Source organism: Pogoniulus pusillus, chromosome 16 (assembly GCF_015220805.1).
Source record: "Pogoniulus pusillus isolate bPogPus1 chromosome 16, bPogPus1.pri, whole genome shotgun sequence".
Taxonomy (NCBI): domain Eukaryota; kingdom Metazoa; phylum Chordata; class Aves; order Piciformes; family Lybiidae; genus Pogoniulus; species Pogoniulus pusillus.
The window spans coordinates 6,880,882-6,898,636 of record NC_087279.1 but is presented as its reverse complement, the minus strand read 5'-3'; the positions used below and the strand labels follow the sequence as shown (position 1 = coordinate 6,898,636).

The 17,755-nt window shown below is 50.2% G+C and overlaps 1 protein-coding gene across 12 annotated transcripts in view; it reads right to left on the bottom strand.

Moving 5' to 3' along the window:
* WNK2 (WNK lysine deficient protein kinase 2) overlaps nucleotides 1–17,519 on the bottom strand; it is a 124,189-nt gene extending 106,670 nt beyond the window's left edge. For 8 of the 12 annotated variants that reach the window (XR_010305166.1, XM_064156278.1, XM_064156283.1 and 5 more), the window contains exons 1-2: nucleotides 17,291–17,519; nucleotides 16,142–16,933 (exon numbers count right to left, since the gene is read on the bottom strand). Coding sequence is in view for 11 of the 12 variants with exons in the window: in XM_064156278.1 (XP_064012348.1) it covers nucleotides 16,142–16,906 (765 nt within the window). In the remaining variant the exon portion in view is untranslated. The remainder of the gene's footprint in view (nucleotides 1–16,141; nucleotides 16,934–17,290) is intronic. The other 4 variants (XM_064156288.1, XM_064156289.1, XM_064156286.1 and 1 more) reach the window with 2 other exon arrangements.
* Nucleotides 17,520–17,755: the final 236 nt, after the last annotated feature.

The window sequence follows — 17,755 nt, the reverse complement described above, 5'->3', positions numbered from 1 at the left end:
CTGCCTCATTCCCAACACCCTGGGAAGATCTGGAAGCCTCTCAACAGCTGAGCAGTTCCAACACTGCCACAAAGGAGACAGGGACTATCTTGAAGTTCCTACTCCCCTGCAGTGAGTGGCACAGACTTTCCCTAGGGCTCCAGGCTGCCTACTTTCAAGTGAAAGCAAAGCCATTTTGTGGCTAAACTTTTCCAATCTTCCTGACTTTCCTAAATTACTATTTTGCCAATAAGCATCCCTGGGAAAATTTTCCTGCCTGAATTGGAACCTAAACACAACTAATTAGTACCCAGTTGTGGGCAGGGCTTTCTGGGAATAAAACTAACTACATATTTCATAATTCCTGCCTGGTTCATTGCTCCAACTAAATCAGACATAGCAGGTAAGAGTTAGCAGAGAAAAAGAACAAGCACTAAAATACCTGTACTGAAGGCCAGGTTCCCAGGGACTGACCCAACAGCTGATGGGGAGCACAGAACAAGATCTTTGTTAGCTCTGTGTCAGTGCACAGCCTTGGCTCTGCATCCTGTTCAATTGCTCCTATCTTGTCATGTGGGTTATGTTTTCAGTCTCAGCTGTCCATCTAAGAAGGGGAGTGATAGAGCAGCTTATGTGGGCATCTGGCTTCAAGCCAGAGCCAAACCACCACAGTCCAAAAAATCATAGAATCAACCAGGTTGGAAGAGACCTCCAAACTCATCCAGCCCAACCTATCACTCAATCCTGTCCAATCAACTAGACCATGGCACAAAACGTCACCTTACTCCTCTCTGCTCCTTCAATTAACCTCATTATGGAAGTACTCTGCTGCAGGGCAAAGAAATAGAGCAGTGGGCAGCCTCCCTGGGAATAGCTGCTATTAGCACACTGTGCCAGCTCTTTTGTTTTGACCAAAGCTTGGCTTTCATCAAGCTCTAGAAAAAAGCAAGAAGGTCCACCCTCAGCCTCCTCTGCTCCAAACTAACCAACCCCAGTTCCTTCAGCCGCTCCTCACCAGCCCTGGGTCTCCAGACTCTTCACCAACTTGCTTGCTCTGCTCTGAGCATCTTTGAGAGAAAGAAGTGTTTTTAATCTACAAAACCAAACCCATACAAGCTGGAGCTCCAAGAGGTTCAGAGTCACTGTAGTACCTCAGGAAAGGCTGGTGGGAAGTATTCAAAGGAGTTCTTGCAGGAGGAAAGGGTATTAGTCTGGCCAGCAAATCAGCTCATTTCCAAAGAACTCAGTGATCTGAATAGCAGAAATAAAAACTAATAATGATAAAACACCAAAATCCAGATAGGGATTATCATCCAAACCATCAGAGCTTTCTTAAGACCAAAGAAAAAAAATTCTTATGAGTGACAAGCAACTTAAGCTTTGTTTTCAGAAATTTTGGAGGTTCTAGGAGCAAGGAAATTGAAGTTCCAGCACAGCCTTCTTGGAGCTGCAATTTCATTCTAATCATTCTTAACTCTATCATCTCAGCATATGAGCAACACCATCTTACCCACCTTAGACCAGGTCCTACACCTTGGCTGGGGCAATCCCAAGCACAAATCCATGCTGGGTGAGGAGTAGCTCAAGAGCAGCCTGGAGAAGAACTTAGGGGTGTCGGTGACAAACTCCCCATGAGCCAGCAATGGTCACTGGCAGCTCAGCAGGCAGCTGTGTGCTGACTGCATCCAAAGCAGGGAGAGCAGCAGCACAGAGAGGGGATTCTGCCCCTCTGCTCTGCTGAAACTCCACCTGCAGCACTGTCTCCAGTTCTGGGGCCCCCAACAAAGAGGACATGGAATTGCTGGAGAGGGTCCAGAAGAGGCCACAAAGGTGATAGGAGGGCTGGAGAACCTCCCCTATAGGGAGAGGCTAGAAGAGTTGGAGCTGTTCAGCCTGGAGAAGAAAAGGCTCCAGGGAGACCTTAGAGCAGCCTACCAGCACCTGAAGGGGCTACAAGAGAACTGGGGAGGGACTTCTGACAAGGGCTGGGAGTGACAGGATGAGGGACAATGGCTTTTGGCTAGAAGAGTGGAGACAGACTGGAGATGAGGAAGAAATCCTTTCCAGTGAGGGTGGTGAGACACTGGCACAGACTGCCCAGAGAGGTTGTGGATGTCCCCATCCTAGTGTTCAAGACCAGACTGGATGAGGCCTTCTTTATCAGAGTATGTAGTGATAGGACAAGGGTTCACAGCTTCCCACCAGAAGTGGATAGATTTAGATTAGATACTAGCAAGAAATCCTATACCATAAGGTTGATGAACCATCACCTGGGTGATGCACCATCCCTGGAAACACTCCAAGCCAGGTTAGATGGGACTTTGAAGAGCCTGGACCAGGTGGAGGTGTCCCTCTGCCCACTACAAAGGTTGGAATTAGATGATCTTCATAGTCCCTTCCAACCCAAACCATTCTATGACTAATAGTTGCACAGCTTCAGTGTTTGAACTTGTAACACTGGTTTCAGTCAAGCAGCACCCAGCTCAGCTCTAGCTCACATGCTATGGGATGTCAGAATCCTTTGGCAGCAGTTAGCACAACTGCTTTTCTCCTCTCAATATGCCTTCCAGCCCAGCAGCCCATGTCAAGGTACTGTCATCTGTGGTAGGGGCTTTGCCTAGGCTCCAGCAGAAGGCTCAAGTTGGAGATAGAGAGAGAAGAGGAATTAATCAGGACACACAGAAATGAAGTTATCCATCATTTAGTCCAGAGATTTAAAGAGCTTCCATTTCATTGTCCCCTCCTAGCCAGACATATCTGCTACAAGTTTTTCTTCTATACTTTGAAAAGAAGGCTTAATCTTCTGCCACACACAAGGACTCAGAGCTGCCTAGAGGAAACCACAAGCTGCCTTCAGGAGTATCTTGTATCATGTGGGAATCTAGCCAGTTGGCTTATTTTTATAGTCTCATGTTAAATTAAGGCATAGAATTGACCCAAGTCCAAATGCACTCTCCTGAAAGCACTTGCAGATCTGGCACCCACTCCTCAAGCTGCCACTGTACTGAGGTGCCTGCAACAGCTAAGGTCTCCCACGTGTGCCCCAAATGACCTCAGCCTTAACTTAGTTGTGTTACATATAAGGGAGTCAACTGAAGTGAGAGTCAGAAACAAACTGTTCCTCTCTTCCTCACAGGGAGGTCAAGGAACTGTGTTCAGCTTTGGGCTCCCCAGTTTAAGAGGGACAGGGATCTGCTTCAGAGTGGAATGGAGGGCTAGGAGGATGATTAGGGGACTGGAGCACTGCCTGATGAGGAGAGGCTGGGGGACCTGGGGCTGGTTAGTCTGGAGAAGAGAAGACTGAGAGGGATTTAATAAAGATCTATAAACATCTGGGGGTCAGCAGAGCAGGGACAGGCTCTGCTCACTTGCTCCCTGGGATAGGACAAGGAGCAATGGATGGAAGCTGCAGCACAGGAGGTTCCAGCTCAACACAAGGGGGAACTTCTTTACTGTAAGGGTCCCAGAGTACTGTCACAGGCTGCCCAGAGAGGTTGTGGAGTCTCCTTCTCTGGAGCCTTTCCAGGCCTGTCTGGATGTGTTCCTGTGTGCCCTGAGCTAGATTGCGTGGTCCTGCTCTGGCAGGGCAGGTTGGACTTGATTTCTTTATGTCCCTTCCATCCCATCCTGTGATCCTTTGAACACTTGCAGAGCACACCTACCACAATGATAGAGTTTGGTGGTGGCACTCATTTCCCTCTTACATGCGACCTAGAAGAGGTATTGCCCATCTTCCCTCCCCATGATGATAACACTGAAACCAAAGAACTCAAACAAGTTCATTCCAAATTGCCACTTCCACCTGTAACAGTCATTTGAGTCTTTACCAAAGCCTTCAGCTACACTTGCAACTAAGGGAAGGATGAGGAGCACACCTCCTATGACTTCATGTCTCCAAGACAGGAGATAACTTCCATTCTCAGACACATTAATCCCAAGAGCAAACACTGGAGTCCACTGGACAGCACCACAGGTCTCACCTCCCTCCCAGGCAGTTCATGTGTCTGAAGACAGAGCAACCAGCTGTTGGAAGGAGCCTTCCTCACCAGCACATTGCTCTGAGTCCTTGCTAAGCCAGCTCTCTGCCCACACTAAAGGGCCACTGCTAATGCAGACCTGAGACCAGCCAAAGCAGATGGTTCTTAAAGCCTGACACAGCCTCCAAAGGCAGCTTGCTATTTAAAAACCAGGTGATCACTGCTACTCAATACTGATGGAGCTCAGCAGCTCCTGGCAGGCTAGAAAGATTTACAGCTTAAACTTTAAGCTTTAGTTAACTTTAATCCAGTTCAAGAGCCTGAGGACCAGCAGACTCAAGTTTTCAAGTCACAGAAAAACCCTCATTTGTTCCCTGCAACAGTGTTACAAGAGCTTCAAATTAAGGAGGCTCTTTAGGACACTAATCCTTCCGAAATAGCACATGATGTCCTCCCCTCACTCATCCCCACCTTGCTTGCATCAGACGTCCCTGGAGAGTACAGGCTCTGCTTAGGCTGAACTGCCACCAGACTGAACTCATTAAGGTCAATGAAGGATGGCACAGAAGTTGTTACAGCTCCAGAACAACACGAAGCCTGGAGGGCAGCAGGGCCTGATACTACATCCCCAGGAGCATGTGCAGAACACAAAGGGAGGAAGAAGCAGGATCACAGATGGGCTACAAGCAATCACTTCACCTAATTCTTACCAATTCATTTCACCCTGTATCCTGTGGCTTAAAGCAAGTGTTTGTCTATTGTCTACTTTGCTGAAATGCAGAAGCATTCAGCACATGCTAAACCACCCGTGGCAGCTGTGACTGCATGGCCAAAGGACAAGATACTCTCATCCTCTGTGCATCTAGGCCAGCAAGGCTGGCTGCAGTGGAGAGAAAAGCCCTTTGGTTAGGGCAACACTCAGTCTGCAACAGCTCCCAAAGCAAACACCCATTATGGCAGGTAAACACAACAAGGGCAAAGGCACAGAACAGAGGCAGTTTTCCTTACTCGGTAAAGCCTGGAACAATATCAGCCTCTTTGGAATCAGTTTTGCAAGCTGTGGCTATACTCAGATGTGTTTCAGCAGACTGCTGCACAAGCCTGCAGCCATGAGCTGCCCCCCACCCTTTTGTTCTGCTCTTTGGACAGGCAGAATTGATCCTGCTCACTCCACTACCATAGCTCCAGCTGTGTTGGGTCACCCAAAGTGTTGCTCCAACTGAAAAACACACCACACAGGCAGCATCAAGAAAAGCAGTGCTCAAAAGCTAACTGTGGTCCAGCCATTTGTAACAAACAGCAGGATTTTAATCCTCCAGGCACACACCAAAAGCAAAACCTCCATCTCTGAGGCAGACATAGAATCAAGCAGGTTGGAAGAGACCTCCAACATCATCCAGTCCAACCTAGCACCCAGCCCTATCCAGTCAACAAAACTGTGGCACTAAGTGCCTCATCCAGGCTTTGCTTGAATACCTCCAGGGATGGCAACTCCACCACCTCCACATAGCAGTGCTTTTGCTAAATACTCAGCCCTCAGTACATGAAGCAACCAACTGTCACTTGCTCTTACACACAAACACATCTTTTCATACAATAGAAGCAAATTTGGTATTATTTAGCTAAACAAAAAAAAAAAAAAAAAAAAAAAGCCTTCCTCCATCTGTTTCAGGCAGTTTTAAGCACTTGACAATGACATTTCCTGACAATGGCATTTGGGCCAGCCCTGTTAATGCAGGAATACACAAAGCAACCCTACTATGCCTGGTACAGAGCCACGGTTCTGCACCCACGCTGTGATTAAAAGTTAATGGAAGAGGTAACATAGCTCCCCAAAAGCATAAGCATAGCTAGAGAAAACACCTCAGCCAGTATCTGTATTTACACTCATTCTCTGGGTTAAGATGACACAAAAAGCCTCTCGAGTAGTTTTCAGGAGAGCTGGCTTACAGCAGGTTTTGGGAAAGGAGAATTTAACTGCATATAAATGCATATTAAATGTCTGTAAATATGAGAGCTGGGGGTCAGGAAGGAAGGGACAGCCTCTGCTCACTTGTACCCTGGGATAGGACAAGGGGCAAGGGATAGAAATTGCAGCACAGCAAGTTCCACCTCAACATGAGGAAGAACTTCTTGAGTGTGTCCAGAGAAGGGCGACGAGGCTGGGGAGAGGCCTTGAGCACAGCCCTACGAGGAGAGGCTGAGGGAGCTGGGATTGGTTAGCCTGGAGAAGAGGAGGCTCAGGGGTGACCTTATTGCTGTCTACAACTACCTGAGGGGTGGTTGTGGCCAGGAGGAGGTTGCTCTCTTCTCTCAGGTGGCCAGCGCCAGAACAAGAGGACACAGCCTCAGGCTGTGCCAGGGGAAATTTAGGCTGGAGGTGAGGAGAAAGTTCTTCACTGAGAGAGTCATTGGACACTGGAATGGGCTGCCTGGGGAGGTGGTGGAGTCGCCGTCCCTGGAGCTGTTCAAGGCAGGATTGGACGTGGCACTTGGTGCCATGGTCTAGCCTTGAGCTCTGTGGTAAAGGGTTGGACTTGATGATCTGTGAGGTCTCTTCCAACCCTGATGATACTGTGACTGTAAGGGTCACAAAGCACTGGAACAGGCTGCCCAGAGGGGTTGTGGGGTCTCCTTCTCTGGAGACTTTCCAGCCCTGCCTGGATGTCTTCCTGTACCATCTATGCTAGATTCTATGATCCTGCTCTGGCAAGGTGGTTGGACTGCCTGATCTCCAGAGGTCACCTGCAACCCCTAACACCCTGTGAATTGGTAGCTTCAGTAACTAACTACAGCACAGCCTTCCCAAGAAAAGCATTGCAGAAGAGGACCAGTGTGTAACAAACTCATTTCCTTACAGGTTTTCCATTTCTTAGGCGAGAGGCCTGGAGCACAGCCCTGGGAGGAGAGGCTGAGGGAGCTGGGGGTGTGCAGCCTGCAGAATAGGAGGCTCAGGGCAGAGCTCATTGCTGTCTGCAACTACCTGAAGGGAGGCTGGAGCCAGGTGGGGTTGGGCTCTTCTGCCAGGCAACCAGAAATAGAACAAGGGGACACAGTCTCAAGTTGTGCCAGGGGGAGGTCTAGGCTGGATGTTAGGAGGAAGCTGTTGGCAGAGAGAGTGATTGGCATTGGAATGGGCTGCCCAGGGAGGTGGTGGAGTTGCCGTCCCTGGAGGTGTTCAAGACAAGCCTGGATAAGGCACTTTGTGCCATGGTCTAGTTGATTGGACAGGGCTGGGTGCTAGGTTGGACTGGATGATCTTGGAGGTCTCTTCCAACCTGGCTGATTCTATGACTTCCATTCTATGACCTCCAACCTGCCTGATTCTATGATATTGTGGCATTTTTTACCCACTGCTCCCACTGCACATCTACCCAAACTACACCACCCCTATACTCTGCTAACACAACAGAGATGAGCAGAATTAACTTCATTTTCTGCAAGGAGTTGAGAAGTGATACCACCACACCCCACTCACCACATACCTGGAGTAAGCCTAGTCACTGCCAATGAAACTCCAGAACAGTTACTCTAGAAGGTTTTGGGACTGCATTTATTGTCAGCTGATTTAGAACTCATGTCTGTGTTCATCAGTCCCAAAGCCCAGCAGCTAAGACACTTTGGGGGGGGTTCAGTGACATGCCATGTCCTGTGTCCACAACATGGGTGGTTGCCAGACCAAACTGCATCAAGTTCTCAGCATCTTTTACATGGCCATGATCAGCTGCAAGGAGAAAGTCAGAGGAGCTCAAAAGCTATGCAGCACCTAAGCCATTTCAGAACGCACAGAAATCTGTGAGTAAGCTCTTCTGGACAAGCATCCTGCAAAATAGGTATGGACTTGATTCTTCTGAAGGACAGTGAAGTTTCACTCAGGGATACAGGAAGCTCCTTAAATAGTTAAGGTTAGTCCATTCCAGGGCAAGGCACCAATATAACACGAAATTGGCTTTATGTTGTAATTTACATGGAAACTGGGTTTAGAAAGATCTACTCTTAAGGATGGAGAGGTATGGAGAAGGGGGTGGCACACCTCCCTTTCACACCACCCAACAGGTCATGCGTTCACCAGCTTGAAGACCTCTCATATGCTCCATAGAAGTGAAATGGAGGCAAAGAAGAGCCAAGACTCTTCTCAGTGAATCTAAATTAAAACCATGGCACCAGATGCAGCAGAGAAGTGAAGGTAGCCATCAGCTTGTGGTTTTACCAGCTGCTCCAGACTCCACCGCAGAAGGGGCTGCAGCATTCATTACTGCAGAGCATTTAACTGAGGAGCTCAGCGCTGGCAGAAGGGCAGACTGCCCACTTCAGAGCAGGCAGAAGGCCAGGAAGAAAGCAGTGAGTTGGTGCCTCCATTTCAAAGCTACATAGGAACAGCAGGACACTGGACAAAGACTGTTTCTAGCCGACTTCAGCTCCACAGAACAAACTCCCCTTCCCCCCCAAGGCAGGTTTCAGGCACAAAACCACCCCACTGGGACAGCACTCATGGTTTTTAGTAGCAAAATGATGCATTGCCAGGTGGAACTTCAGTTTCACATGTACGAATTTAAACCAGGAAAACCAGTTCTGCTTCTGCCTGCCTGCTTCAGATGCTCTCCAAACAAACTCCTCCTATTGCAGAGCAATGAAGATGTCTCTTCCACCAGGAGTGCCAAGTGTCACACATGCCTCTGGCTGCCCTTTTCTTATGCCTGCATGCTTCCCGGGTATCATGCATCACCACTTCCCTTGTATTTGCTCTCTGGCCAGTCAGAGCCTGCTGAACACACAGGTGAGTATTCTGCTGCCAGCAACCAGCAGCTCTGCCATGGCAAGTCTAAAAGCCAAACTGCCCTGATCAGCAAGGACTTTTCAGCACTCAAACACAAATCCACTACTCCAGTGGGGCTCCTAAAGCATGGGATGTGTACCAGTAGCACCCTCCTCATCCCTTCACACCTGACCCTCTCCACCTACTCATCCAATAATCACTCTTCCCAGCACCTGCAGCATCCCTTACCTCTGAGCATACAAAATCCAGTAACCAACAGCTGTGCCCTTCTCCTGGCACACCATTACCAGTGCCACTCAACTTTCCTGAAATCTGTTGCTCCCTAACCACAACAGGGCAGCAGACCATCAATGTAAGCATATTGTACAAGTCAGGCTGCATAGCCAAGTGCAAACATTACTGAGATGACAGCTTGCAAAGCAACTTCTCCCTGTCAGCTATGGACAAGGATGACCAAAAGGACCTGAAATGGACCTGAAATACCCTTTACATCAAGTCAACCAAACCCCACATACTTGGTATGGAGACCTTAGCCAGGATTAAAAAGGGCACACAACAAGCTTTAGGCAATCTTAGGCTGGAGTGAATGCAGGGGAGGACAATGAAGCTGGTAAAGGGTCTGGAGAGTGAATCTTGTGAGGAGAGACTGAAGGAGCTGAGGCTGTTTGGTCTGAAAAAGAGGAGGCTGAGGGAAGACCTCATGGCTCTTTATAGCTACCTGAAAGGAGGTTGTGGAGAGGCTGGTGCTGGTCTCTTCTCACAACTAAAGAGGGAATGGCCTCAAGCTGTGACTGGGTTGGTTCAGACTAGATATTAGGAATTTTTTTCCCCCAGCAAGAGTGGTCAGGTGTTGAAATGGGTGGAGTCAGCAACCCTGGGTGTGTTTAAAAGTCATTTGGATGTGGTGCTTGGGGATATGGCTTAGGGCGAGCCTTGTAGAGTAGGGTTCTCAGCTGGACTTGGTGATCCTGAAGCACTTTTCCAGCCTGAAAGAATGTCCCTGTGATTCTGTGAAAAGGCACTCAAGAAGCAAAACAAGCCTCATTTGGTTCAAAAGCAGAATCTGAAGTCTGACCCAGCTCTGTTTCACTTACTGAATTTGAGAAGCAGTCTATTAATAGTTCGCTCCCATATCACTATCCTGCTTCTCCATGCCAGGGCAACAGCTATATTAAACTCCAGGCATACAGGCACACATTCTGATACTGACACTAAAGCACAGCTAAACTCACGGTCCAAATTTACTCCATCTCAAGAATTAAGTTGAAACAGACAGAATTTGTCTGAGTTAATTCAATATGAGCACACAGCAAGATCAGACTCCAGCTTTCAGTCTCCCAAACAGCTTTCCTGAAGTATTCAGTACATTTACATTACAAAGTTTACCCAACCAATAAATTAACAGCACAGATAGTAACCAGCTGCTGCTGCAACACAGATGAATGGGGGTTGGATTAGATGACCTTTGGAGGTCCCTTCCAGCCCAGCCCATTCTATGACTATGAATGCTGCCAGCCAACAAGGACACTAAACTACTGTACCAGTGAGAATCCTGAAGATGTTACCTTTTTCAGGAACAAATCCCCTGAATCCTTGACACAGGGGCATAGGGCAACCTCCTCCTTCCAAATAATTTAGTTCTGCCAGGAGTGACGTGCCAGAGAGGAAAGTGAACATGCTTTAACATGGTGCACTTTACAGGCTCCCACTTGCCACCATGCAAACACCTGCCTACACAAAACCATCTGAGCCATGGACCTTTGGTGTCACTCTGAACAATTATCACAGCTCTTCTGAAGTGGAGAAAAACAGTTAAACTGGCTTCACAGCTGCCTTTCATACAGAAGGCAGCCCACTTTGAAACAAAGCATGTGCTCCATCTCCCTTTCCCCACTCCAACTAGACATTCTGCCTCCGAAACTAGCAGAATTGGTCTAGCATTAATGATCTTAAATCCTCTTTTTATTCACCTTGCAATGAAACCAGCCTAATCTCATCTTCTACTTATTCATGCCACATCAGTCAGCTATCAGCCAATCTGGATGAGCTTCTCGTGAAAGGAGTGAACACAGACCAAGGAAATGCATTCTCTGTTCCCATATCAACACTGCAGAGGAGCCAAGCAAGTGGTCAGAAAAGCCTCCACACTTAGAACTTGATTTTCAGTTAAAGATCTGTGCCCTCCTGTGCTGCTTTGAAGCATCTTGGGTGTATTAGGATGTGCTGTGTCCAGAAGATGAAGGGAGGTTCTCCTTCCCCTCTACTTTACCCTGGTGAGACTTCATCTTGAATACTGTGTTCAGTTTTGGGCTCCCCAGTTTAAGAGGGACAGGGATCTGCTGGAGAGGGTCCAGCAGAGACCTCCAAGAATGATAAGGGGACTGGAAGGCATGGCTTATGAGGAGAGGCTGAGGGACCTGAGGCTTTTTACTCTGGAGAAAAGAAGACTTAGAGGGGATTTGATAATTGTTTATAAGTATCTGAAGCTGGCTAGGAAAGGGGAGGGGGACAGGCTCTGCTCACAGCTCCCTGGGATAGGACAAGGAGCAATGGATGTGAGTTGCAGCACAAGAGGTTCTGCCTCAACACAAGGAGGGCCACAGAGCACTGGAACAGGCTCCCCAGAGAGGCTGTGGAGTCTCCTTCTCTGGAGACTTTCAAGGTCTGTCTGGATGTGTTCCTCTGTGATCTGTGTTAGATTGTATTGTCCTGCTCTGGCAGGGGGGGTGGACTCGATCTCTTTGGGTCCCTTCCAACCCCTAACATCCTATGAAACTGGGATACTTTAATGAAAGAAATTAGGCTATTGGCTGTGAAAACAAAACAATATTATGCCTATTCCACTCAGAGGTTTGCTGAGACATGTAAAAGCTAAGACACAAACACAGATAAGGCAGTCTGCATCCCTTCCTTATCATAGAATCAACCAGGTTGGAAGAGACCTCCAAGATCATCCAGTCCAACCTAGCACCCAGCCCCATCCCTTCTGCCACATTAACTGCTTCTGCCTGGAATCTGTGTAACCCAACTAATCATTCTGCTTCTAACCTCCCTTGCCGATCCTTCCAACTCACCTTGCATGTAAGGCAGATTCTGGGATAAAAGAGGGGGTGGAAAGAAGGTGGAAGGATGGTTGGGAGTCCCTCCCGGGCACTCTGACTTCTGGGAGAGGTACTGTGTTTCTGTATTACTTTTAACTTGTGTGTATATAGCTGTATGTATTTGGAATACATTGTAAAGCTCTGCTTGTGTATTGTGCTTAGCTGTGAATATAAAGCTTCATTCCTCCACTTTGGTGATTAGGGGACTGGCGTTCCTGCAGCGCTCAACAGGCATCTCTCACCTTCCCACCACGGGGACAGCAACAGCAGCATGAGACAGTCCATCCTTTCCACATTTACAAAGACAGGTAAAATTAAGTACCAATAAGCAGAAGCTCAGCAACCACAGTCCAAGTGAGAAGCACCAGTACAAGGCCTTTGCATTGCACACGTCCAGAGAAGGGACACGAGGATGATCAGAGGGCTGCAGCTCTTATCCTATGAGGACACGCTAAGGGAGCTGGGGCTGTTCAGTTTGGAGAAGAGAAGGCTCTGAGGAGACCTTATTGTGGCCTTTCAGTACCTGAAAGGGGCTACAAGAAAGTCAGGGAGGGACTTTTTAGGGTGTCAGGTAGTGATAGAATTGGGGGCAATGGATCCAAGCTAGAGTAGGGGAGATTAGATTAGGCATTAGGAAGAAGTTCTTCACCACGAGGGTGGTGAGACACTGGAAGAGGTTGCCCAGGGAGGTGGTGGAAGCCTCATCCCTGAAAGTTTTTTAGGGCAGCTGGTGTGGCTCTGGGAAGCTGATCTAGTGGGAAGTGTCCCTGTGCATGGCAGAGAGGCTGGAACTGGATGACCCTTGAGGTCCTTTCCAACCCTGACAATTCTGTCACTTGAGATGGCAGCAGGTCTGACTGCTCTCTGCAGTTTGTCCACGTTCCCAAAGGGATGGGGATTTCTAACCCATTAATCTAGCTCAAGAGAATATCTGACTTGCCAGCAGCAGACTGGCAAAGGCCTCCATCCCTTATTCACGACCTAATGTTTCACTCAGGAGCACAACAGCGAGCGCCACTATGCTGAAGCCTCACCACCAGGCAAGCAATTGTACACCACCAATTAAAATTAATTACAGCTGTTGAAAACCTTCAAGTGCAAACTCTTCCAAACTGCAAGGGCATGCTAACCCTGCTCCAGCACTTCAGTCTTAAGAAGGAACAATAAGCTTACTTTCTAGCTAGAACTTGACCACAGCTTTCATGTCTTCAGACAGGTCTAAACTGCAGACCTCATTTGGTTAGCATTTGGATCCTGCCCTAATCCGAGTCATGATTTTGGTTCTGAACCCTAAAGCCATCTTTTTAATGAAATAAAGCCACTGAACAAGAATGGCTCTGTGAGTCTTTGTACAGGCAGACAAAAAAGCGACAGACACAGGCAACAGTACAACTGGGATGAAAAAAAAAAGTGCTGAGCAAGGACAGAGGATTAATGCCTGCACAGAACCTCAACACTTAGCTTTTAAACTCTCCAGCTCTAAAAGTAACAATCACATTTATATCTCCAGAAGGAAGTGGAAGCACAATTTGTCGCTGTTTTTTCCACTAAAGGACTCTGGAATGGGTCTCAATGGTGTAAGGCTGCATTTTGTCCTCAACAGCAGGGTGATGATGGCTTCTGCTACGCTTCTCTGAACTTAGTATTCCTGGAGGGAAAGCAGCATATCCAACCGGCACAGTTTACATTGCAAACCTCAGAATTCCACAAAGAAAGTCATTACTGGACAGCACCCTCTGAATGGTTTCCTAATAAAACTCCCTAGTGAATTAAGAGGGTACTCTCCAAGCCAAAAAGATCAAGGCAGCACAGCTATTCACACCTCCGGCTTCTTTCAGACTCAGGCTAAAAGCAGCCGCTTTAATCCCATGGTGATTAAAGACTTTTGTCATTCAGACTCCCGATCCGAAGTAGTGGCTTTCAAAACTCACATTCCATCCCATCTCACCTCCACATCAGCCCTGCAAGCAGCCAGCAAAGTGTAAAGGGAGCCAGCAAGCCCTCACCTTCCACAGCTTCACATCAAATTCTCTAAAGCAGTTCAATAATAAAGAGTTTTCTTTCTACAGCTAGAAGCCTAAATTCTGGATTAAACTGAAAATGTCTAGTGGTAAGATTGGATTTAAGCTGAAGCACATATAGAGGGAGCTGGTGGGAATTCAGGAATTATTACAGATGACTTCACATGCAGTCAGTTCAAAAATCCCTGAACAAGTGTAGCAAGGAATTAGGAAACCAATCACCAGGCAAGCTTCAGCTGCAGCTTTCCCTCCCCAGACTCTCAGGTGTGACAGCCACTGGAATTTCAATGCAGTGTTCTCCACAACACTTGGCAGTCTTTTGTAGTTAAAGCTATTCTGTTACAGAAAACACGCTGAAAAGACACCTCCTCCAGTTCCTCTCCACAGCACACCCAGAAGGCTGGGCCACAAGATGAGTTCTTGCTCCATGCAGTTACTCCACAGGGACAAGTGCTGGCCTGCGCTGCTCAGACCCACAGCACACTAGCCTCATCCTAGGGACACACCTGGCCTCCCACAGCATCCAGCTACCCTCCTCAGCCAATTCTCCTTCTCCTAGGGACACACCTGGCCTCCCACAGCATCCAGCTACCCTCCTCAGCCAATTCTCCTTCTCCTAGGGACACACCTGTCCTCCCACAGCATCCCAGCTACCCTCATCAGCCAATTCCTCTCCTCCTAGGACACACCTGGCCTCCCACAGCATCACAGCTACCCTCAGCCAGTACCAGGCTGCCAAGGTAAAAGCCTTACAGCTCAGATTCGGTTTCCAGAAGACGCCAGACAAAAGACCAAGCCTGGTCTCCTCCCAGCAGCACTCACCCCGCTCAACTTCCCTTTAAATCCCTTCGGCAATCCCACTGCCTCTTCCCTTTGCCCTCCAGGCTGGTGGAGGAGAGGGGTTGTTCAATCTGTAGCTATCAGCCCATCACATTCTTGGCACTGCGACCATACCTGGCCCAGCTGCTGCAGCTCCACACTGCATCCCTGGCTTACAAAAGCCAGGAGAACACAAGGACTGAGAACTGCTCCCCATACCTCCTATTCAGGAAGTAGTGCTGCAGTGATTTGTGATTACACTGTGTAATGAAGTCATTAGGGAATGAAGATGTAGCTGTACATCCATCTCCACTTACCCCAGGAAGCCAGGAATGATTTACAGGTTGGGCCAACATTAAAATATAAACAACCAGGAGCTCAGGTTTATCAGATCACATTGACATGCTCCTCTCCAACCCTCCCATAGGCAATAAAGCTCAGCCAGACGGTGGGACCTTAAGGACTGCCAGCTGCAATGATGAGTTAAATCTTTCAGTTCCCACAAAAATGGCAGAGTAACTCAGACCAAGTCAACAGAAAACAATTCATAAGAGAAAAAAATTAAATCTAAGGTTTTGCTCTTAGCTGGGTCTCATTCAAATGGCTGCCAACAGAAACGAGGTAACAGATACTAAAGCTTCACCAAAAAACATAAGCATCTACTACTGTCAATTCTGCAGGCATGAGAATGTGGAAGTCAATAAGGGTAACAGCTATGCTCCAAACCAGCAAAAGGCAGCATCCAAGCCTTCACTCCATAGATATTATTGGATGACTACAGTCTAAAGGTCTAGAGCTCAGCTCCTCTGCTTTTATTCACAACCTTCATTTTAAAAAGCTGTTTAGAGAGCCAGGCCTTTGACCCAACTGAAGCTGTGGTTTGTGATGCCTAAAAAGGCAAGCTCTCCGATACTGTCAGAGCTTTGATCCCCAGGCAGCAGTGACAGGCACCATTTCAGGCATGGCAACGGGCAAGCAAAAGACCTTTTGTAAGAGCACAGCGCATTATTCGTAGCAAAACGAAAGCTGCCTCCTGCAGGTGCGTTCCGAGCTCATTTACGTTTTGTGTCTCCTGAACACAGAGCTGCCGCTCTCCACAGCCTCGGCCCAGAGCAGCTGTGGGTAGGGGCGAGCAAGGAGCTCTCATCAGCTCTCCTCGGCAGGCTCTGCGCATTCCAGGAGCGCAGCTCGTGACCTTTTTATGCAATATGACAGATCCTCCACGAGCATCATTAATGCTGGCAGCCAGAACCCAGGGCGAGAGGGTTAACGCTGGGAGGAGTGTACATAAGGTGGTGGATTGGGAGCCAATGAGAATATTGTGCTATAGTTAGACGCTGGATCCTAAGCAATGGTGGCTATAAAGGCTGCTCAAAGCTGAGCTTCCGTAGATGACACCAGCATGCTGCCCTTAGCTCCTAGGCTTACAAAGCAGAAAAAAAACACAGAAGGATCAGCTCGGCTTACCTGAAGCTCACACCACGCAACTTCCACCCACGTCTCTGTGTCCAGGCCCTTATAGACCGTTTTGAAGGATCCCCTTCCAAGTTCAATATCGAACTTTAGGAACCTGCCATCCAGCGAAGTGGCAACCGCTTTCATATCAGCCTCCTCCTCAGGCTCCTCTTTCTTAGCCTTGCTCTGATCTTTGGAAGCATCCAACACCTCTTTCCTCTCCACATCTTTGCCAGCTTCCTTCTGTTCCTCAGGGGCCGGCGCTGCCTTCAGCTCCCCGGAAGGCTCAGCCTCCAGGCACACCTTCTCCACAGCCCCCTGCCCGGCCTTTGCCCTCTCCGCAATTATCCTCCTTGTTTTAGGGAGCAAGATAATTTTCCGCTGATGCTCTGACTCGGGAAGGTCAAACGCAGGTTCCTCCTGGTCCGAGTCCACCACGCTCCTCCGCAGGAACCGCTGATGGACCATTTTGGGATCCCTGGAGCAGGGGGCGCGGAGCGGCGGGGCAGGTGCTCCCGGGGCTCGGGGCACTGCAGCAGCGGCCGCCCCGCCACCGGCGGGCCTATCAATATTCATGCTCGTCTCCGCAGCCGGGGGATTGCTGGGCTCGGCAGTCGCTGGAAACCCGCCACGGCCGCTGCCGCTGCCGCCGCCGCCTCCTCCTCCTCTGCCTCCCCGCCGAGGTGCCGATCTGGCATCGCCCCCAGTTTCCATTAGGTCTGAGGTTTCAGCGCCCGCCGCCGCCGCCCCGGGGCCGGGGAAGTCACCGTGGTCCATGCCCGCGTCGAGCGGCCCCACCGCCACCTGCGAGAGCAAGGCAGAGCGCAGCGCCCTGACGCACCGGCGGCCGCCTCTCCCGCTCAGCCCCGGCTGCCGGACACCGCTCCCCCCACCCGCGCCAGCCCCGGTCCCAGCGCTGCCTCGGGCAGAGCCACACCGGCGCTTGAAAACGGGAGGGCTGCGACGAGCCAAGGTTCCCCGAGGCGAGCCGCAGCCGCGCTCCCCGCCCCCCTCCCTCCCCGCCCGGGCCACCGCGCAGCGGGGCCGGGAGCGCCAGACAGCCCCGGGGGTGCCCCGAGCTCAGGTGCGCGGCGGGGCCACCTCACCTGCGGCGTGGGGCGGGCAGGGCCGCGCACAAAGGCGGCGGAGCCGCTCACTTACGTGCGGAGCGGGGGGCTGCCGTCCTCAGCGCCATGGACGGAGATGAGAAGGGCGGCGGGGAGAAGGGGCGGGTTCCGCCGTGTGTGCGCCTGTCTGGGTGTGCGCGCCGCGGAGAGGGTGCCGAGGGAGCCGGCTGCCGGCAGCGGGGCTCCGCGGCCCGCCCCTGCGCCGCCGCAGTGCCCGCAGCGCCGGCCTCGCAGCTCCGCTCCCGGCGGCTCAGAGCGCGGGGTGCGCCCCTGCCCGCGGCGAGCCCTGCGGCAGCCTCCGCCGCGCCCCCGTGGACCACGGCCGCCCCCCGCCCTCCTCGGCCCAGCGCCTCCGCCCCCACCCCGCCGCCACCGCCGCGCTTTTGTCAATGGGAAGCGCTCCCCAGCGAGCGCCCCATTTAAGGCACCGGCGCTAGGCGGCCGCCAATGAGCCTGCGGAGGGCGGCCCCCCGCCCGGCCCGCCCCGCAGCAGACAATG